The sequence below is a fragment of the Prinia subflava genome, chromosome 2, assembly GCF_021018805.1.
Source record: "Prinia subflava isolate CZ2003 ecotype Zambia chromosome 2, Cam_Psub_1.2, whole genome shotgun sequence".
Lineage (NCBI taxonomy): Eukaryota > Metazoa > Chordata > Aves > Passeriformes > Cisticolidae > Prinia > Prinia subflava.
In genome coordinates, this window is record NC_086248.1 from 32,558,631 (window position 1) to 32,581,542 (window position 22,912).

Below are 22,912 nucleotides of genomic sequence, written 5' to 3' on the forward strand. Positions count from 1 at the left end.
GCTAACAAAGATCTAGGTAGGCCTAAAAGGTTTACTGTTTAAAGGAAAGGAAACAATGTTGCAAGTGATATGACAATGCTACTATGGCTTTAGAGTTTGCCAGTTTGCATTGAAAGGAGAAGTAGAAAATAAGAAACCACACCACACAGATCAGTGGAAGAGCAGACTTCAGAAGATGGGGCAAGAAAAACACTAAGATACACAGACATAAGTAACCATAGCATAGGAACTGCCTGTAATGAAGTGTCCACTTAAAGCTAAAAATAAAGGACAGTCAACAACCAGCTCTCTGAAGGAGCAAGAGCACACAGAAAAATCCAATTGCAACTCAGTAGTCTCTGCTTGATTGACAACTTGCAGGAAGAAACCCTTTTGACCTGAATCAGTTAATGCCATAACACTGACAGTAAATTCTAAACAAAACAAGGATTAAACTGCACTAAAACATTTAAACAGTCATTAACAGGGAATGTGTGTGTCCAAATTCACAAAAACTAGACATCACTGCCACTATGAAATACATTCCTGCTAGAACCTCAATGGGGTTTCTAATATTTTTGATTGATTTATATAAAAACATAAAACGTGTAAAGAGGGCAGAGAGACTGGGCAAGGAGACAACCAACACATCACTGCATCCAGACAGTCTGATTCGCCAACTGTACTGCAGACTCTCCATTAACACCATCAAAATTACACCGTCTACAATTTCCATTGTAGAAATCAGGAAAATTCTTGTAGCTTGCTTCAACTTGACCTTTTTATGGCCAAGTTCTGTACATGACATCTTCTGTCACTGCTTATGCTAATAGCTCCAAATCAATATAAAACATATCCAAAGCTCTCAAAAGCTGAGAAAGTGTTTATATTACAATTTTTCAAGATACATTGTTTAAAAGTTGGAGAAAACGTATAAGCTTACAAAAAGAATCAATGCAATGCAATGCATCTATCATACATCCTGGAAAAGCAATTAAGGACTTGGAAAGAAACGCATGGAACCAGGAATAGCACCAGACAACTTTACATTAGACAATTAGTTAGCTACAGACTTGGGGACAAAACACTTGGACATTATCTTCAGGCATCTTACTCTTTAATTTCTGTATAGCCATAACTTTCAACCTTTACATCATTGTGTGAGATGACTTTAGGGTTCAGGGTTTTTTTTTTTTTGGATTGTGTGTTTTTGTTTTTTTAATATGTATTTAATATATAATGTAAAAAAATTATCTGCATTTACACACATTTACTTGTATGTGTACTTGAAAAGGCATATATTGACCATGGTAACTTCACATAGTGAATATACAACAAAATTAGCATGAATGTACTCACTTGCTTCAAAGCTTTCTCACTGGATGCACAGCAATAGGCATTTTCAGTTTCAAAAACAAGTTTAATATTTTAAATACAATTATTGCTTTGTTAAATTATGTATCACCCCATTTCCTGATTTTATGCCAGCATATCTAAGTATAATCTGTTTCACAACTACATCATTTGAAATAAAAGCAGCATTTAGAGAGATACAACTATAATCATCACACAACCAGATGAGCATGACAGTACAAGGTAGGTTAGTATCTGCTTGCTGATTCTACTGCTCCAATTGTTTTCAAAGGCAATCAAATTAAATAAAGGAATTTCAGAGATCCCCTTCAAAACAACCCTATCAAATCCACTTTTTGTTTCTTCAGCCCAAGGCTTCTCAACAAAGAAGCAACCTGAAAAAGAAAACTGAAGACCAATACAAGTCAGGGTTGTTTTTTTTTACTATCACACAGTTTTAAGAGCTTGGGTCTTAACGTCGAGACTGGCCAGGAAATCAAGAGAACTAAAAATAAGTTTGTGAGCATTCACACACAAGTTATATTCTCTCAGTTATATGAAAGCATTCTTCACTGCATAAGAAGTTAGAATGCAGTCAAATGAAAGCTCCTACAGCAGAGCTAAAAGTAAATAAGGTTTTAATCAGCGGCCCTGCACCATCCCAAGATCCTTCCAAGGGATCTTTTCTTCTACCTAACCTTTGCAGTGATAACTGTTAGGAATACAGTCATGTTGTGACCATTTAAGGGAAAGCAGATGCTGGGATCTTATCTTGTGAAGTAAACACACTGCAATCTCCCAGTGAAGTAAAACCTTTCTTTTTCAAAAACAGTATTTCAGGAATATAACCACTATAGCTTTTCAAAAACATCTATCAAAGTTTATTTACACAACTGTCTCATTTCATGTACCTGACATTGACGTATAGAGCTTAAAAATTCAATTTACAATTAATTCATTTTTAAAGTACTAATATACAACTCTTTCTCCAAAAATTATATAGTGCTGAGAGAAGCATTGTGCATGTTTGTTTGAAAACAACATAAACAAGCTGTGGTAAATTTCCCCCTTTGGGGTATTTTTCTTGAATTTGTGGTAAAACAATTATAGGAAGTCAGTCATGCCAAATACCCTGTCTTCATGTCTTGCTAAGAAATCCTGACCAGCTCTCTCAACCACAGCTCAGTATTTTCACTTTTCTGAAAACAAGCACTGAACCATCCAATCTGAGACTACATTAGAGAAGCCAACCCAAGCCACGAGTCAAATTGGTAACACAGGATAAGACACTCATATTTTACAACTCTATAGTTGGAAGTGGAAGATGTTCATATTTTATAATTCAATAGCTAAAAAGTTTGCAAAGCCATTAACAGGGTTTTTTTCTGGTTTGGGGTTTTGTTGGCTTGTGGCTTTTTTCCTAAGGATTACTAACTTCTGCAGTACTTTCCTGACTCCAGGCAAGAAGATAAGCAAATCAGCCCTCCAAGTTTGTTAGCACTGATAAAGGAGCTTATACCTGTTGTACTTTTATGTTCAACAATGTATTTATATGTAAGTTCTTTCAAGTGTTTTTCAGTAGCAAAAACCTTAGAGTTGCTACTTATTAATTCAGTTGTTAAAGACAATGACTACATTTAAGTTTTGTTGTGGCATCATAATCAAGTCATACAATTTTTATCTTGCTGAAAGGATCCATAACTATTTACATAATGTTCCAGTAAGATGTTCTTTTATCCTTTGAGAAATAAAACTTTCCTCCCCATTTGTCTTTTAGCTGTCATGATTTTAATTTAGAAGAGAAAAATTCCAAAAAAATAAACGTATCTTTGATAATGCAGTTAAATCCAGTTTAAACCCCGTTTATCCTAAAATTTTAAGTAACTTACTTCTGGGCTAACAATTTTAAATTAAGTTGGACAAAAAAAAATGTGCTGCTAAATTTATATGAAAATTGCAACTGCAAAACTTAAACTTATTTTTAAAAAAGTGTCACTTTGCAATTCAGCTGCTTACATTGTACCTGCTTCAATGTGTTTTTAAACACATAGGGGAGAAAACTATGCTAATCACACTAACCAAATCTTTGAATAAGCTATTAAACCCTTTTTAAAAATAGACAGAAAAGTATGTAAATCCTTACTTTGTTTTAAAAATATTCAAATTAAGGTCTAGGTTTCATAGTCTGTCGAAAAATAAACCATATTGTAAAGAACATGTGCAAATCACAACAAGTCACAAGCTTTCTAGTTCTGGATACAATGTCTATTTACATAAAATGTTACTAATGCATTTTAAATGAAAGTGTAGGACTATTCATCATGAGCTTCTAACTGAAGACTGCCTGGAAACAGAAAACACCTTCTGATACACAGAATTAGAGAAAAATATGTCCCAGCTTAAAAAAAAAAAATCACTATTTTTTTTTCCAGCACCTATGAGAAGCGTCATCCTACCTTACACCAACTACAGCTACAAAGACATTGCTGTCCTGGGTCTCAGTGAAAGAGTGTATCTTAGCTTCAGGATCAGAGTTTTTCAAAAACAGCCAAGAAATGGAACTGTGGCCTGTATCTTCTCCAGTAGTGATGCAACAGGCATGTCAGCCTGTACCTCAGGCCTTGCAATTTTAAAGGTTTATTTTGTTTTATTTCTTTATCCTGACCATTCCCAAAAGTGGGACAGGGGGCACAAGAATGACAAACACCAATTCAAGTACGAAGTGCCACACTATTATTTTTGAACTACCAATATGGTTTCCAGGGCAAGCAGCATTTACTAAGTGAAGAGTAAGCATTTACACTGAGAACAGTGGTGTGTTTCTGGGAGAGATTAAAGCTTTTCTTTCACAAATATAACTCAGTTACTTGTCATTTCAGAGGAAGCTGAAGGTGAGAAAGAGGAAGAGCAGGTTCAATTAGAATTTTTTCTTTTTCTTCCTCCTCCTCCAAAAAAAAATCAGAAGGGTTGCTTTAAATGACTAGTTTAGAATTCAAATTGTAATGCATTTCTGAAACATACCCTTGGTATTTCTATATGCTCTCATGAAACATGCTTTGGCATTTAGAAAGAGACTCATCATACAATTCTCAACAGGTAAGAGATATATGTACTGGGATTTATAAGTGTGTCAAGGCTAAGGTGACCTAGCCTTCCAGCAAGTCAGCTAGTCACAAAGGTAGGAGGATTTTGAAGCACTTCAGATCTGTGAATTTAAAACCAAATTGTAAAAACTTTTTTTTTGTATCAGTATTTCAAAGCATTCCTCACAATATGATGCAAGAACTAAAGCCATCTTAGCCCCGAGTTCCAAGGGAGTTCCAGAACTACCACCCAGAGCATGTTAAGGACACCTTAACACACAACAGTGCTCAGAAAGACTCTCTAAGCACTAAAGTAATGGCACAAGAATCAGGCCAAACCAACACTTCACATCTGGGAACACATTAAGATTCCAAATAAGCAAAAGGCTGACCTTGACAGGCTGTCAGGCACACGGGAGGCACCCAAGGCACACATGTGTCAGACATAAGAAGGCTGACTGCTGGCTACAGCTGAGCCTGGCTTCTCAAAGAAGCAACTCTCAATGAGAGTCAATCAAGTAAGACAGAAGAGCAACACCTAACCATGAAAGATGGTTGTTGTTGGTTCTCTTTGGGTATTTTTTTGAAGTCTGTTATCCAGGAGAATATTTTTTCTTTAAAGGCTTTGATATTCCTACTGATTAATTTCTACATTACACAAAGACTTCTTAAACATCATAAGGCTCGTTTTTATTGATTAAGACACAGGCTTTCTATTTCAGTAACTTTTTTCAGACACCTACAGAATCTGCCTAGTCAGATATCAGATTCAGGCAAAGCAATGACGTTGAAAGATACAGTAAGAATTCTAGTGTTCTACAGTGACAAAAACTGTAAAATGCCTGCTCTCCCCTAATCTTTCATTCTTGCTACTGTAGTATAGCTTCATACTTTCAAAAACATACTTTAACATACCAGAAGTCACCATATGTTTCTGCAACTGTTCATAAAGCTATGCTATAAACCAAATTATTAAAAAATTTAAAACAAACAAACAAACAAAAACCAGAACTACAGGCCTGTACATATCCTAAATTCTTTAGGAAACTTCTTTTAATATTCTTTTACACAGCAGCCTACCCATGGGACAAGAACTATCAGCTTTATCACAGGAGAAACCTCTACTCAAAGGCCCCAGAAAGAAATGCTTTTTGCAGCAGAGCCCATCTCCAAGAGGTACTGCTTAGAGGAAAGTGTGCTCTAGTGAAACTGCCTAACTCCAAAAACTAACAACAATCAAGGGCAGCATCATAATACCACAAACCTATTTAGGGTCAGACTTGAGGAACACCAATACTTCATGTCTAAATTAACACCACCAACAAAAACCCCATCACCAAACCAAGCCAATACCCTTGCATCCACCTGATATTAATAGACATCTCCATTTAGATCTGAAATACTAAGTCCCTGCAGTTTTCTTTTTTTTGCCTTTATATGTTCTCAACATTGGGAAACTTCTGTCTAATGCGTACGGGCTAAGCTGCAGCACATACCACCCAAGTGCCAACCCTGGCATTTCTAACAAACCAACAGCATCAGATCTATTAGGAAGTAACTAGTGGGAACACCTGAAAGAAAACAAATGCTATGACAAGAACTGAGTGGTGTACACCTTCTATTTTATGACCTGACAGAAAATTAATCCTGCAAATACAAAAGCTTGCCTGAAGGCAAAGAATTTCTACCACTTTCTAATTTACCTAGAAGAGGACTTGTATACCCAAGAAAACTAGCCAGTGCCTAGTCCACAAGCTGCAAATTCACATTTCTCCATGGTGGCACAACTTGGGAAAATTGGGATGAAGTCCTGTCTAGGGCATTTATAATCAAGATGCTCTCCTGAGTAACTAACTGGCAGATGCTGAGTTGAATGCTTTACTAATGAGGATAGAACAGAATCTAGGTCCTCCATTTCCTAACTTTAACAAGCTAAGTTAATAAAAAAAATGAGTGCCACTCTCAGTGCTCCTGTAGACTCCTTTAGGAAAGCAAGGACTTCCCTCACTTGCTGGAAAGGTGCTTTCCCACACAAGGGATCCAGATGCCTCACTGCAGCTTTGAGTAAGGGACTGCATTTCAAATATATCCTTATGTACATTATCATGCTGCTGATTTCACCAGACAGCCCACCATTCAGTGTATTTTTCCACCAGGATCGTCCACCAAGACACCTACAGCTCATGACACACTTCAGCAAAATTAAGTACAATTTAAACATTTACAAGAGTTGGTGCTGTTCTTCTGAAAAAACAACACTATTTTTGTGAAATACATAAGCTCTGAAACAGCTGGCTAAAGGAACCACTCAAGATTTATCAGCCTGTTTCTTCAGAATGCTTTTTTGTACCTAGGAAATACAGCAGATGAAACTGTATTATTGCACCAAGAACACATCCCTCGTGAGCAACTGTATTCACTGGTGTGAATATGATACAGGCCAAAAACCAAATACCTGTATCTGCACATGCAGTTTAAAACCATCTCATGACTTACTTGCTGAGTCTCAAAATTGCCTAAAATGCTTTAATCATCTCACACTCTTGATACTTCTATGACAAATTTCATTCTCTTGCATATTGAATACACTGAGTTTGACTCAAGTCACTGAATTAAACCACTTCTGAATGCCCATGGATTCTGACACCAAGTTATGCAATTGCTACACAACTAGACCAAATGAACTGTAGACTACAGGTGAAAACATGAAATATATAAAGCATATATACTTACTGAGAGTAAACCCATGTGACATTAATTTGTGGGGCTGAGATTACTATTAATGATAAAGACCAAAATCTGGCAGACAGACCAAAGATGCTTAAAATGGACCAAAAATGCTTCACACTTCTACCAAAGATGCTTCAAATTAACCAAAATTATGACAATTGATTTAATAGCAAATCTTCAGTTTAAAAACCCAGGAAAGAATGTTCTGCAGGACCACCAGAGTCAGCTAGTGGGACTAAATTGCAACCAGCAAGGAACAAATAATTGGAGGAACCAAAGTTTAAGTTAAATACAAAACAATGTTTTTGGTTACTATGATTTTCTTTGCAATCTCATATTCACTGACTGGATAAAAGATGTTTCAAACTGATTGACACTGCTTGCATCTCTTGGGGTTTGGTTTGGTTTTGGGTTTTTGTTTTTTGTTTTTTTTTTTGTTTGGGGAGGGGGAGTTTGGTTTATAATATGGTTTCATTTTGGTTTGGTTTGGTTTCATTTTGTTTTGTTGTTTTGAGGTTTTTTGTTTGTTTGTTTTTAATGTTGACAATGAAGGCATTTGGGGCAGGTTGGAAAGTAATTTAAAATTACCCAACTCTACTTTGGGGATTTGCCACAAGGCTTTAGATGTACAAAGCAATCCATCCAGAACAGAAATACCTGACTGGACTAACATTAAGACAACAGTCATCTATGATTTTGCTAATTCAATTAACTCCCCCAAGGTCTGCAACATTTTTTAAGGAACTCTTGTTATGAGAAAGCCACCAAGTGCTACTTCTGATACTACAGACCAGGCAATAATAATGAGAGATTCTTGAGTTGCAAAACAGCCGTTTGCCGTTTGATTTGCCATTTAGGAAATAGAGAAGACTGGCAGCTCTGTATAAATTCATTTACCCCACTGCAGTAAACGAGAACACTTTACCTTTGCAGCTCTGCAGAGGAGACTGCACTATGTCCTCTGCCTGCCACCTATCACTTAAGAAAACCTCTAATTTCCACCCATGTCTTTTGAAGCATCAAACACAGAAGACTGGCTGGTGAAATATTCAGTCCATAGAGAGATGCCTCTTTAGCATACCTGGTGTAATTCTTTGGTTTGATATGAACTGATTGCCAGATTTACAATTCCCCTCACCTCACACAGCAGGCAGACTTTCTCATAAAAGAAATTTCCAGCATAAAGCACAGATTACTAGCTGCTGAGATCTTCTGATTGTCTACAAATTTCTCTGACTCCAAAGATCTTAAAATGTATGTGACTACTATCTTTTTTAGGTGTTTATGTTGCACGGCACTCTTGAAATAAATATTTCAGTCTTTTGGGGGCTGCCTAATATCACAGGTACTGGTAATTTAGATTCTGATAGCTCTTAAATGGACTTAAAAAGAGCAGATGAGCTCAGACTCTTCTGACTCGAACTCCATGAAAAACATTATACATCCATTGTAAGGAGAACTAGAAATGCAAGCTAACCATGCAATGAGAACATACACCTCAACTGGCAACAGCAAATACCACCAAGTAATGAAGATGTGAGCTCATAGCTCCAATGTGACTGTCTTGGATCCTCCATAAGCTCAGTTACAGAAATCACTGCAGAAAGAACACTCCTCAGCCTAGGTCATTGCTGAAGGAATCTAGGCTGCACTCTCTTTGATTAAAATTGGCTGAATTTTCTCTAAGAGCTTATGAACTCTACTGTACTGCACATCTCAAAACCTTCTTTAGGTTCAGTGATCTTCCTGGCTTGAGTTCACTTCTAAATGTCACTTATCTTTTGTAAATACACATGTGGTAGGTGTCTTCTTCAGATGATCTTCTTTACCCTGGCTTCCAAGACTGCCATTCCACTACAGCTGAAGCCCATTTGCCTATTCTCAAGCATTCCAAATGATTGTGAATATTCTACAAAGGTTTTTGTAATTTTGTCCATGAGACAAAGTCTGAATTGCACAATACATCATTATCTTTTTGAGGAAAAAGATACATACAAAGACCCATTTAATATCAAGAAACAGATGAAAATACCTATTGCATTCATCTTGCAGGAGAATTAGTTTATTGCAGAACAAACCAAACTTGAAACCTGCATGTGGATGAGCTCTACACAGAAAGACTGACAGCATTCCATCCAAGCCAAGGAAAAACACAACAACCTTGTATGAGATCAGGAGACTCCTAAACAGCTTTCACCAGATTAAGAATTAGTGATGCAAAAATAAACCAAGTTCCACCTTGGTTCCCCAGGCAGGAAAAAGAGCACTAAAGGAGGGTCTTTGTCACCCTGTCTCTTATTCATGACCTCTGACAATGTAACTAACATTCCAATTTTGTGTGGATCAAGCGTATAGAAATAATGCACTATGAAACACAGCCAAAGAAACAACTTCTAACATTTTACAGATTTACTCTTTGCCCCTCTGAACTGAAAAGGAATTTCTCATGACTTCACCAGATGTAGGATCTTGCTCTATACATAAATCATACAAGATGGCCTACATAAGAATGTACTAAAAGCAGAAGGTTTAGGATGATTGCTTTGGCATATCTGTATAAAGCACAATAATTACCATGTTGAAGTAAGACCGGATTTTGACCCCTCTTGCCAAATCCCAAACTATGACATTTCCATCATGTCCCGCAGAGAAGAGAACTCTTGGATCAAACGGATGAGGTTCAAGCACAAACACTTCATCTTCATGGCCCTGAAAATAAAGAAAGCAGAATGAAAAAGAGTATTGTCTTAAATACTTACCACTCCAAGGACTCAACATGGTAACTCTAGCAGCTGCCACATTAACCTATGAAAAGATCCAGCAAAAACTTTTTTATTTTTGGCAGGAGCATTTAGGCATTCTTTTCTTTCCAGTTGCAATTTTACTTTCCTAAGTAGTACATCAAGCATGCCACCTTCACAAGTACATCCCAATATTTTCACCAGGATTTAAAAAAGATTAGTGTCCACAACACTTGGTATCTTGAGGTCTTAATATTCCACAGATTTCGATTTATTTTGAGCAGAGTATCAGTTACAAATTTAAACTCATAAAAAATGGAATATTTAACTTAGAGAACAACATCTTCAAAATTAATGCTATATTTTAGAGTTTTCTATCTCTAAGCAGAGTATCAAGGTTAACCTAAAGTTAACCATTTTCTCAATTACAAAAGAAGTGTCAGACACTAGTAAAACTGTTGATTTGTTTTAGCTAGAAGACCAATTCTTTGTACTCATGGAATGATTAGGTTACAGAAGTGTCTCTGGTTAGAGGGGGCAACTTTACCCATCAACAGTATTTCAAAACTTCACATTAAATAAAGATTAAAAAACCAGTGTTTCCTTCTCTCCTTCAAGACAGAAATCGATTAAAAAAAAGTCCAAAATTAGTTTCAGAGATCTTGAACAGCAGTGGTTATTTGCAACTTTTAAGTTTTTATTTTCTAATAAGCAGCTGATAGACATCTCTATTACATTTCAATTATCTGGAAACATTTGTCATAACAGTTTTCAGACAGGGAAACACATACATAAGAAGGAATGTTGATGATGTATAAATAAATTTTGCATTCAAGATTGATAAATCAAGGTGGTACACCTTACCATGAGAATGTGAATGAGCTGGCCAGTGAAAGAATTCCAGACTTTTAGAGTCATATTATTAACTGCAGTTATAACAGAGTTGTCATGGCGGTCCCATGCCACCATGGTCACTTTCAGCTTTGTGATTTTATCTTCAACGCCTTGAAAACTTTGTCTAAAACAGAAGAGTAAAAATTTTCAGTGTAATCCTTTGCCAAAATAGGTTAACATTACTAACAAGTGAATATACTTCTGTATTTTGCTGTATTTTTTAAAACATTTCTTCAAGAAAACAGAGAAATTAAAGATGTTTTCTATCATGTAGCACATGCAATCACAAAGAATTGTAGATACCCAAACAATGACTAAAGGATCTTCCACAAAAACGCCCTCTGATACATGACCTAACTTACTTCAATTGGTAGCTACAGTATTTTTTGTGACAGCTAAAGAACAAAAATCCAAATTAATCAACCAAGTAACAATAAATTTTCCAAAAGAATATTTTTAATAAGTAGTTTTCCATATGGAGAGAAGTATTCTATAGATTTAAATTCTCAGGCAATATTGAGTACTTCTCCACTATCCTGGCATCACTTTACTATTGGTAATAATGGCACTTTTTTTACTTAATTCAATTTAAATTTTTGGCAATGTGATTTAAAGACTAATCACCCATGAATTCTCTAGCACATTTACTTCTATAAAAACATCAACTAAATGCAACAATAGCATGTAACCACTAGATAGGCAGACAAAATACAGAATCTTCCATGTAGTAAGCACTAAAACACATTGCACAATAGTACGTATTGTAAAGCTCAATAATAGAAAATGTAGTTAAAGCCAAAGTCCCTTCTAGAGCCAGTGCAGAACCCAGGAGGCTTTATAAGCTGAATTCACTCTTTCCTTTCAGTGAAGCATTTTTATTTTCTTTGATAAAACTGTTCTCGTGCAGAAAAGATCAAATTTGAAACTGCACTTATGCCTCTTGTCACAAGGATAAAACAGAATTCTGCTATAGGTGCTTTACTAAAGGGAGCATTTCAGTTTCTCAGATAAATTCAGCATTTATGACCAGGATGAAGAAGAATCCATTCCTCTTTTGCCAAGTATCAGTTAAAACTGAGAATTTTTACTGAGAGTAACTCAGTCTGTTACCGAAGTACCAGTATTTTATACACTCTTGTCCAACAGTTTGATACCTGTATTTTGTTGCATCTGTCCATAATAACATCTGTTCTACACATCTAACTAAATTACAGCTTATTTAGTCTTCTCTTCCATCCCTTTCCCTTTCTTGGTCTTTCTGATATCTTTCCACTTTCCAGATTACTCCTCAAACCATTATAGGTTTTTTTTCTACTGAATATCCTTTGAAGCGCTCAAGTATGAACAGTAAGGGGAAAAAGCTTTATCCCTTAAACCTGTTACATATCTTTTTAATTTATGTCAACTGGAAAACATCTTCATGCCAAAATAAAAAGGTACAAGCCACAATTCCTATTAAATCATTCTCCATCTTCAAGCCTCTTTTGTTGCTTGTTCTAGCGTACAGAAGTTTCCCATACCTACAAACTCTTGTAAATTCTCAGATTGTTTTAACAAATGAGAAACCATTACAGAGCCAGCAATTTCTTTGCTCTGGCATGTGGTATGAAAAGGACTCAATACTGCTTTTCTGGGCATGCACGTTTCACAATATCTGTAAAGATTACTAAAATGCAAGCAGTCTCAAGAAGAGATCTACCCTGATTTTCTTGCCCCAGAAATAAATGTCTATGTAAAAAAACATATAAATTTGACCTTCAATGGGTTTTGATTATCTTTTATTCTTTTAACCTAATCAAAATACTGGTGGCACTATTCTCAGGACAAGCTAATTTCCACAGCTGGATATGTCATCAAATATCTATTTTCATTGGATTTAGCTAGATAAGCATACTGTGCATTTAAGCAATAATAATGTAAGCCTTCTCTTTTTCTTTTCTCTCACTGTCTTTTTAAAATTTTTTTTAGTAAGTCAGCAAATTATATCAAAGGCCCACAAGAATCTATGTGATAGCAGAACATTTTACATCACTTACCCTGCTGGGCGAGTAGCCATATCTAACAAAATGCTTTTCCATTCCTTTCGCTTAAATTGCCAGATACGTGCTGTTCCATCACGGCTTCCACTCACAAATCTAACAAAAGGGGGAAGAGGTTATTCAGAGATCAAAGACAGATCTGTACAGAAAAGACACATGAAAATTAAAGTCACAGAATTTAGAACTCAAAAACAGAAGGTATGAGTAAGAAGTCCAAACAGTGTCAGAATGCTGTACAAATGGTTTGAGGTTAAAAGCACTTCCCATACCAGCAAAAAAATTCAAGGCCTCCAAAAAGTCAAACCTGCTTCCCTATCCTGAGCCCCTTCCAAACCAACTGTTCTGTGACCTTTGGTGCCCCCTGCCGAGTTAGGACACTGCAGTGGCACAGGGACACCTAAACCCAATGAACATTCCAGGGGACTGACCTTATCACACCATGTCAAGAGCAGAGCCCTGCCAGTAGAAGTACAGACATGATTTAAAACAAAACCTATTCCCAATAAGTTAGCATTGTATACTGAGTTAAGTATTATGATATTTATATGAACAAGTGTTTCCCAGCCTGAGTTTGTCTCCCACCCTTTTCTTCCCCTTTTTAGAGGTTCAGGGATAGGAGGAGGAGAAAGAGGTGAGTGAAGCCTGGTTTACACAACTATTTGTATCATGATAAAAATGTACATTTGAACATCAAATAAGTGAAAGTGTTGGATGCTTCAAATTAAAACTAAACTCTTTTCTTTTGCATCCTTTATATCCAACATCCAGAACTTAAACTGAAACATGAAAATAGCATTAGGCTAGTGTGCTGGTTTAGCTAGCTAAACAAAATATTGTTAGATCTAGTTTGATAACTTCTCTATATGCAGCAGTCACTTAACTGAAAAAAGATTTACACATTAAAATATATCTAAAAGCACATGTATTTGATATGTGAATATATATATTTAAACACACATATTTCTTGGGAAGAAGTACTTTTATATCTAGAATTTTAGCAAACTCAAAATACTTCAATCATTACAATGAAAACAACTGTGAACCTAAGGAGTACCATAAAAAAGAAACAGTGATAGTCCATTAGTTATAGATGATTTTACTAGATGAAACTCAAAACAAAGCTCTTTTTTTTAATAACTACCTCTGGAAAGTGGTATTTAAAAACATCTACAAGGTCAAAAAGCTAGCTCTGAACAGTGTGCTTACCTGCTACTACTATTAGAAAACTGAATGCTGTCAACTTTGTCCTATATAAAAAAAAGCAGAAAAAGAAAAAAGAAATCAAATTTCTCCAGATTATCCCCTTTTATCCAAATCATTACTTTAATCAAGTACATATGTAATTTTAAAAAAATGTATTTACAGTATGAAACTCCAACTCTGATATCTTCTCTGGCTGACCTGATCCAAAGAAATAAACCCTAATGATGTGATCTGTACTCCCAGTGGCCAAAAACATTCCACCTGAGAAAAACAAACAGATAAGTCTTAAAAAACGGGTAATCTACTGTTATTACAGTATTTTCAAAGAGATGTAACATCAAATATTTCAATTCATTCTCTGAAATTTATAGCTGTATATCTCATTTCAACTATGCCTGTAACTGACCTTTAACTCAAAACAAGATTTAGAAACTCCAAAGTTTAACTGGAGCCGAATTACCTAACATTTGCTGTCCGTAAATATGCATCAACAGATGCATCAGAAAGATTAGCTAACCAGAGTAATTTGCTTACTACTAAGCCCTTAGAAGTCTCCCTCTTAAAAAATCAAATGGAACTAGAGCTCCAGTACATTCTGATATTTTATCCAATTACTTATGTAGCATTCTTCAGTTACCAGCTCTAGAATTAATGAACCCTGACCGTGAGAACTCTGTAATCAGCCCCTTCTTGTACAAATCCCCATGTATTACACCTCAGATAAAGCTGAATATGCTAATTATTCTGAGAAAAGGGTATATATCTATCTGGTTCTGAAAAAACTTGCACTCACAAGAGACTTACTTACAACATTTCATGTTGAACTGTGTCTAAGAATTTCTGTAGCAGCAGGTATTAGTGCATAAATTCTAAATTTCTATTTGAAATATTTGGTGGGTTTTAATAGCTACTACTCAAATATGTTTTATTAAAAAGAAATATGCTACAGTAACTGTACTGTACTTTATTTTACACTTCAAATGACTTCTTACACTAATAAAAGGAGAGGAGGAAAAAAAAAAAAGTCTTTTACCAGCACTAAAAGAAGAACAGATCATTTGGACTCCAGGCCGAGGACGTTCTGTAAATTTTGTTGGCCTTGGACTACAAACAAAAAAACACAAACAAAAAAACAAACCAAAAACAGTTACATAGTTTCCTAATAGGATTTAAAAAAATCAGTCAGTATCTTAGAAATAAAGGACAGAAGGATAAAATTAAATATGAAGGAACAGATGGCTGCCCATTTATAAACAATTTTGTGTGACTATGCTTCATGATCTGATCTTTAGGAAATTAAGACATCCAGATGGACTAAGTAATCCATGCATCAAGGAGAGTTGTAACATAACTTAAATCCCATTCCCTTCTCATATTCCTATACAAAACACTCTCCTGAAGTTATCAGCAGGGCAGAAGAGAGCCAGGTTCCCATGATGTTCAGTTTGAAACCACTCGGTGTACTGGTTTTCTCCTGTGGCATATGCTTGCTTTTACAAGAGAGAAACAGAGCTGGGTGTTCTTTATAGACAAGGATATCACAGAAATTCAAATAAATTTGGAGTTTTTCACACTATTAGAATATAAGAGTTTCTTCAAATTACATATACTCCTTGTAGGCTAGTTTCAAACAGTACCCAAAATGTCAGGACAATGATTAGAAGTTTGTAAGGGACTTTACTTTATGGCCCTCACATTTCTCTCGGCATTTCAAAATGTGATGTGCAAGCAAAACTAAAGCTTCAGTGGATCTGGCACTTTAAGGATGTGTAAAACCAAAACAAATCAGATCAAGTTCTTCAATCATTATTTCAATTCTGTTCATGCATTACAGCAACCTCAAGCCAGTAGGTGGTCTTGCACAGTATGCCATCTGCAATCTTCCCTCAAAGAATAAACTTACGAGAGAACAGCAGCACTACACCCACGAGTGTCATCACTAAAGATTTGCTCTAACATAAAAGAATGCATATTCAGAACTTAGCCAAAATGTTCTCTTTTAAAAGCAAAGTGGCCTGTATAATTCATTTCACCTGAAGGCAGATGCATAAGAGATCTTTCTCCACTAATCACTTATTGCTATCTCAAAGAAAGTAATAAGCATTAAACCTTGGTGAACTTTATGCATACAACAACGTAATAAACATCAGCAATACCAGTTAAGAAATGTTTCTCCAAATTATCCATTCAGCATAGGCTGTTTGTGACCTTTCCTGCAGGAGTTTTAAGGTGACTCCCCTACCAAGGGAACTTCACAAGACACGCTACACAAGACACAGATCTTTTCTTTATAAAACAGTTGAAATGCTGCTTAACTGAGATACAAGAACTATCAGACAATTCAATATGCAGTTTACATAATTTGGAACAAATGTAAATAGATAACTAGGCTGTTGTTTTCTTCCACTGTGTGTGAATTCTGCCTTCAGAGTTAGGACAGCTGCAAATTAGAGCACGTGTGCACTTATATTCTAATTAGGATAATCAATTTAAATTCTCAAACTTATGTCTCTCCAATGTGTGCTATTTTAGGCATTAGGAGACAAGAGATTACAGCACTCTTCTACAACTGAGCAGATTGCAAAATAAGTTGGGCAATCAGTATTTTTGTGAAGCATGGGAAGGGGACAAAAGCTGGTTCTCTCCAGGACAGTGTTTCACTTTACATATCTTTTCAATGCATTTATTAAGTGTTTTATTAGTTTATTAATCTAATCTGCAGACTAACCTAAGTCTAGTCATGTAGTAGTTAAAGCAAGACTTCTTCACAGAAAGCAGTTGTGTGATGTAACCTCTCTAATTTAAGTCTCTGGTCACAAGTTAATGAAAAAGGTTCAGCATATCTATATTCTGATATATGACCAAGCCCTTTAACATCAAGTGCCTTCTGCATAAAAAAGCAAATAGGAAGTATCACATCACACTGATAATTGAGAAATCAGTGTGTTGTCCAAAAGAGGAATGTCAAAATCAGCATGTGTTTTTCCTGAGATGTTTTCATTCTTGTTAGAATTATGGAAGAATAAATAGATAAGAAGAAAAGCAGTACACCAAGCTCCTCTATTCAAATCTGTGAGACAGTTCTGCTGCCTTGCTCATATGGTCTGTTAGTAACAGGCTAACACTGGAAACTTGTGATGCAAACAGGTGGCAGAAGAAAAATGAAAAGTCAGTGTCTTCCTCAGAAAGGATATATAGGCAAACATGTCACAGTGCAAGTAATTCAGCTGTGTGATAATTGTAATTGTTGTAATAATTTTCCCTTAAACTTGAATGAAGCACATGATTCTTCAGTTTCTGATGAGGCAGATTTTCTCACTCCGCTCTACTGTAAAGCAATGCAGGATTCAACTCCTGTGTTTACTATCACCACCCAGAATAGTAAAAGAAGACTAAATCCAGGGTAAAACTCGATAGCCTAAATTTTCAATTTTTTCCCATCTTGTCTGGGCTACATTCTGTAAATTCCTTGCCTGCAGCAACAACCAGTCTTCCTCTCTTTGGAAACTGAATTAATCTACCTGGAATGTTGCTGCTACTAGACATACATTGTACTTCTTGGTCATAAATACCTTCAAGGAAAGAAAAGGAGCACACAGGTGCCCCTATAACACTAGGAACATGCATCCACACTAGTCACAGAATCATGTGAACAAGGTTGCTCAGTTTCCTTTGAACAACATGAGAATTTTGTGGTCAGCTGTGCCAATGTCTCTTTCATCCTATGACACTAAATCTACTGTAATGTGTCCTTTTGCAGTTCATCAAAACAGAGGTGTCACCAACATCTCTAGACTGGGCCATATGTCTGACCCAAAACCAGAACAGGCCTCAAGTAACAAGGTTATAAACCAATAAAAGACCAACATGGGAAGCCCCTAATTTCAGATGTACTATTAATTAAATAATATTAACTTCAGCAGAGTTGTTGGCAAAGCTGAGTTACAAGTTTTTTGCAATCTGAGAATGAAACAAAATAAACATTTGCAGAAACAAGAATAAAAAAGGAAAATACAACTCAGTGTAGTTAAGAACAAAACTCATTCTTTTTGAGAGCACACTGAACACAATACCACCAACTCTGCTTTTCCCGTATTACATGAAAAAGTTCAGCAAAGTACCAATGGCACTGCCAATCATCTTGAAATGACAATTAACCACATGATCATCATGAGGCTGCTCACTACCAGGTAATTCGAGTAGTGTTGAATACAAAAAGCAGGGGTGGGATAAATAGATTTTTTTTTCTTTAAAGTAGCTAAAATTTCAAGACTTCACCGCCCCACCCCATTTGAAGCATTGGATAACTTAGTAACACACCTTCATCACTGATAGCAATTGCATTTTTGCAAAGCAGGCTGCAGTCAAGCTCAGGAGGAACTTGAAATCAAGTTCTAATTTAAGCATGTTTCATCTTTAAGCATCTTTCACCTGAGCTACTCCGAACTCTTGGTCTCACTTGAAAGCTCCAATTTCTCCTTCCTGTGGTGGGAGTTGTACTAGAACCAAGATACAGGGCAGCAAGCTCAGAGGCTGAACAAGCAAGGTAAGATCCTACTGTCCCTGCCAGCTTTCCTCCTCTACAGAAATATTGAACAGAAGCAATGGATACATGGATAAATGGAAGGATAAACTTCCCACCTCACCAGCGATACTTTCTTCCAGATGGCCTACACAACATCATATTTTTAAAATATAACTTCAAAAGGGGCCTTATGACAAAAATTACCAAGCATCTTTCTTTCCTTTGATGCTCTTATATTGCTAGTACTTGTTTTCCCCCAGCACATAACAGAATGGATGTAGAAGAAACCTGCCATGCTTCTGCAGCTCTGCAGAAAAAACCACGTGCAAGCGTGTAAGGAAGTGCAATCACCTCGTTGAAAACTGTTACAACAATATATACCCATTGCTGAGAGGCACTGGCCATGCAATGCAGCCTTCTTGTGGAAAATTACACTGACTGCAAGTTTCCCAGTAGAATTTATTTTGGTTTACCAGAATAATCATGCTAAGTACAGTTAGAAAAGTTTACAACTTAGCACATGGAGTAAAACTTTCCCTAACTAACAAGTTCCCTGAATTAGTACAGTGTTCAATTCAGGAAATTAAGACTTGTCTGTGTGTCCAACTGTTTTGATATCACAAGTGCCATACAGTTATATTCCAGTCCCAAAAGACATACCTGATCTTATTTAGACATTTTTATCAAGTTTTAGTTTGGATTAAAAAGCATCAATTACTTCAAATACATTACAGATCTACTAAGCTTAAACCAAGACCTAAAAGAAGAAAAAGCACACAGTCATGCCTTTTAATATCTTCATATAATGCATAACCTTGTGACAAAGAGTTTTGTGGCATGTTTTGTAAAGAACCATCTTCTTCCACTTTGAAAATTGATATTTTCATTTGATTCCTTCTAGAACCATAAGGGCCAACAAGAAATTCCTCATTATATTCTGTCCTCAACACACTCAGGACTGTACATGACTCATCTTACATGTATTTATTTTTTTCCAGACTGAAAAAATACAACTTAATGGTTTCCTCTCTCTTCTCCAACCCAACATAAAAAGTATTTCCAAAACAGAAGGTAAGAGCAGCAGAAAAATTCCAGTCTCAAAATTTAATCTGCACTCTGTTGTTAAGCGACACGAGTCACTGGCATGACTTACATTACCAAACCACCTCCTTGCTGTGCTGCACAAGACAGCTGAATTGAGCTGTTTTCTCTATGACCCTGTTGAATCACATCTCATGAAATTGCTTCAACGTGGAAGCATTCCACAAATATCTTCTTTTAATATTTGTTGAGCACATCTCACTAAAAATTTTTATTCTACAATTATATATCACCATGGAAAGGAACTAGTTGAGAATCCGCTACCGTAACCAGCACCAATTTTCTCCAAAAGTTTTATCTCAAGACAAATCCCATCCAACTCCATGATTCTGTCAAACTTTCATCATTTCTACACATTCATCTCCCAACTTATATATTATAACCTACCTAATTCTAAAGGATTCACTATTTTCTAATGACAGAATTAGTTTCAAAAATCAATTCCATAGACTAAAACTTTACTTGGGAAAAAAAGAAAGAAAAGAGGAAGATAAAAGAAAAAAACTCAAAAAGTTTACCAATCAGATTTCATTTTCAACAAGAGCTCAGACTTAGGAAGGCTTAAGAAAAATAATGTGGTGACAACTCCTTTCCTTCCCATAAAAATAAGCATGTAAGCCACCTCCTCCTATCCTCAATAAAAAGGAGTCCTAATTTGACTACAGCATGCACTAGGCAGCAGAGGAGTAACAACCTGAAACACACCTTCATTTACAGTACCAAAAGAGAGACAAAACATCCAGAGAACAAAATAGTTAAGGCCCAAACAACTAGAAAAGTATCTATGCAAGCATGCCTGCAACCTCTGCATGACCTCAGCACACTGGAAGAAAAATGTTTTAGCAGGAATTACCAAAACTACAAGGAAATTGAACTTACCTGTGAGGAGCACATCTCCATAAGGACACATCCCATCAAAGCTAAATCACTAATGATTACTGAAACAACCATTTCCAATTTTAAACTACAGGTTTTAGTGATAAAGGAAAATAAAGAGCAAAGAGCATTTGAAAGCTGCTGAGCAAGTTGATTTCTAAAAACTGTATATGAAACACTTTTGGTATCTTTGAAGGCAGAAACTCCAGGCACAACTTCAGCCATCAATACATGGCTGTCCAAGAATTCTGCCTTCCACCACGTTACAGCCAAGAGCAACTATGAAAAGGCAATATAGGTAAGGAAAGAACAAACATCATGAATATTCTGTCCTGATTTATACTAGGACATTACTAGCTCCTTCAAAAGTGGGTTTTAAAATCTAAATTGCAACAATTTTATCAACATAATTTTCATTTAATTTGAAATTGAGATGACATCAGATGAAGTGCCAACTTTGACATTATATTTAACAAAAACCCTCAACAGTAGCCTCATTTTCTAAATTAACATATATACATTATCACTCCATAAAATTATCAACTTGGTTTTTAAGAGATAAGCAAGCTATAGCTACATCAGAAATAGATCATACCCAACAATCACATACTGAAATAATGACAAGCTTGGTTTAGTCCAATTTTTCTCCATATTTGTACATCATTCTTAATTACATAAACAGAAGTAGCAATAAATAAAATGGCAACTAACTTTATTTTAAGGGTGCCAGCATCCCACAGCCAAAAGCATATAGTTCCATCTGCCCCGGTTGAAGATAAGTATCTCTTTGAGCCACTGCATAGTGGAGAGAACTGGGAAAAGGGGGAAGAAAAACAGAAAAGTTCTCCTGTTAATCTGCTCCAGATATGCTAAGAAGTTCCACAAATCATCCCACCAAAAGAAAAAAAAACAAGTATCAAACCATACTTAAGGGAAACAGATTGGAATGAACACCAAAATAAATCGCTGCTCTGTCACTCCCTCCAGAACAACCCTTCTGGATTACTTGCCAAAGCACTCCAGGTTCTTCCTCCCTCCCCAGCACCCAAGTTGCACAATAGCCTGTAACTCTAAACAAAAACAAACCAAAGTACTCCCAGATCTGCAGTTTTTACTCAATGCACCTGTGCTCAGAATCACAACCTGCAAAGGAATGATGCTTCAAAACAGGTCTGCCCACCTGCAATTTTTTTGAACAAGGAATATGTCTGGGATTGTTCAAAGGTCAGGCATTTTGACAATGTGTTTTTTCACAATGCATACCACGAAAAGTCCTTCTCACTTCAAGCTTAGTTGCCAGGCATGCACTTTTATTCCACTGAACATTCTCATGACTCATTTTTGCAAAGCAAAAACCTACCTGCAATGACGTTATAGATGCACTGTGGCCCTGCAGGACTGCTAAGGGTGCACAAGTTCGAAGGCACCAAACTCGGATCATTTTATCACAGCTTCCAGCAGCTATCATGGTGTTTTCATAGTTTACTGCCATATCAGATATTTCAGCTGCATGCCCTCTCAGGGTAGCCAACAGCCTTCCATCATCAGTTGCCCAGATTTTTACAAGGCAATCATCTGATCCCTAGAAGTAAGGTAGAAATAATTTCAACCATGCCATTGGCTGTTTTGATGCTAGAGTTAGCAAGTGAAATGAAAAACAGAACTACTGACATGCAGATACTCTCACCCGTGCTTTTAACAGTTTTCCACACTGCATTCAAAACACAAGTTTATACTGATTCTCAACAGTATATACAAATTATGATGCATTTACAATACAGATCACATATCCTCCAGCAAGTTGGTTTATGATTCAGTAAGATACTTTTCCCAAAAATCCAGCACAAACTGAAGAAGCTGTTGCAATACATTAAAATAAAGATTTACATTGAATGTGAAAGTGAATTATAAATTGGTACAGTCTGTCATTTATACCCACATATGTTCCTTATCTTGCTAGTTTCATCATCATCATACTTACCACAACAAGTTAGGTAAAGAGCATGTATGAGCAGCTATTCCTTTATTAAATCAAACTACTACAAACTTGCTTAAATATTCACATTAACAAACACCAAATTGAGCATTCTTTCTCCAAAAACTCAAGAGGTTTCATCTACATATTAATACTTAACTCAAGTTTTGCTGGTCTTCCTATACAATTCTAACAGCTACTTGCCCATATACAAAAAAATCCCAGCCCTAACAAAAAATTCATAACTCATTCTTTTATTTTCTAATGCATTTCTGTGCCTTCCTGAAAGTCTGAGCATCTGGACCCCATCATGGCTCAATACCATGACATTTGAACACTGCACACACACTGACAGACAAGGTTCACTGTAAACATTTAATTCAATTACTTAGGTTCAGAAGCAATACAAAGCT

General features: G+C 36.1%; 1 protein-coding gene across 3 annotated transcripts in view; it reads right to left on the reverse strand.

Annotated features, from left to right (window-relative positions):
• PHIP (pleckstrin homology domain interacting protein) overlaps positions 1 to 22,912 on the reverse strand; it is a 107,382-nt gene that overhangs the window by 58,353 nt on the left and 26,117 nt on the right. For all 3 annotated transcript variants that reach the window (XM_063389508.1, XM_063389506.1, XM_063389507.1), the window contains 8 exons: positions 21,885 to 22,106; positions 21,236 to 21,336; positions 15,056 to 15,126; positions 14,183 to 14,283; positions 14,026 to 14,066; positions 12,817 to 12,915; positions 10,751 to 10,904; positions 9,720 to 9,854 (listed from right to left, as the gene is read on the reverse strand). In XM_063389508.1, the coding sequence (XP_063245578.1) occupies positions 9,720 to 9,854; positions 10,751 to 10,904; positions 12,817 to 12,915; positions 14,026 to 14,066; positions 14,183 to 14,283; positions 15,056 to 15,126; positions 21,236 to 21,336; positions 21,885 to 22,106 (924 nt within the window). The remainder of the gene's footprint in view (positions 1 to 9,719; positions 9,855 to 10,750; positions 10,905 to 12,816; positions 12,916 to 14,025; positions 14,067 to 14,182; positions 14,284 to 15,055; positions 15,127 to 21,235; positions 21,337 to 21,884; positions 22,107 to 22,912) is intronic.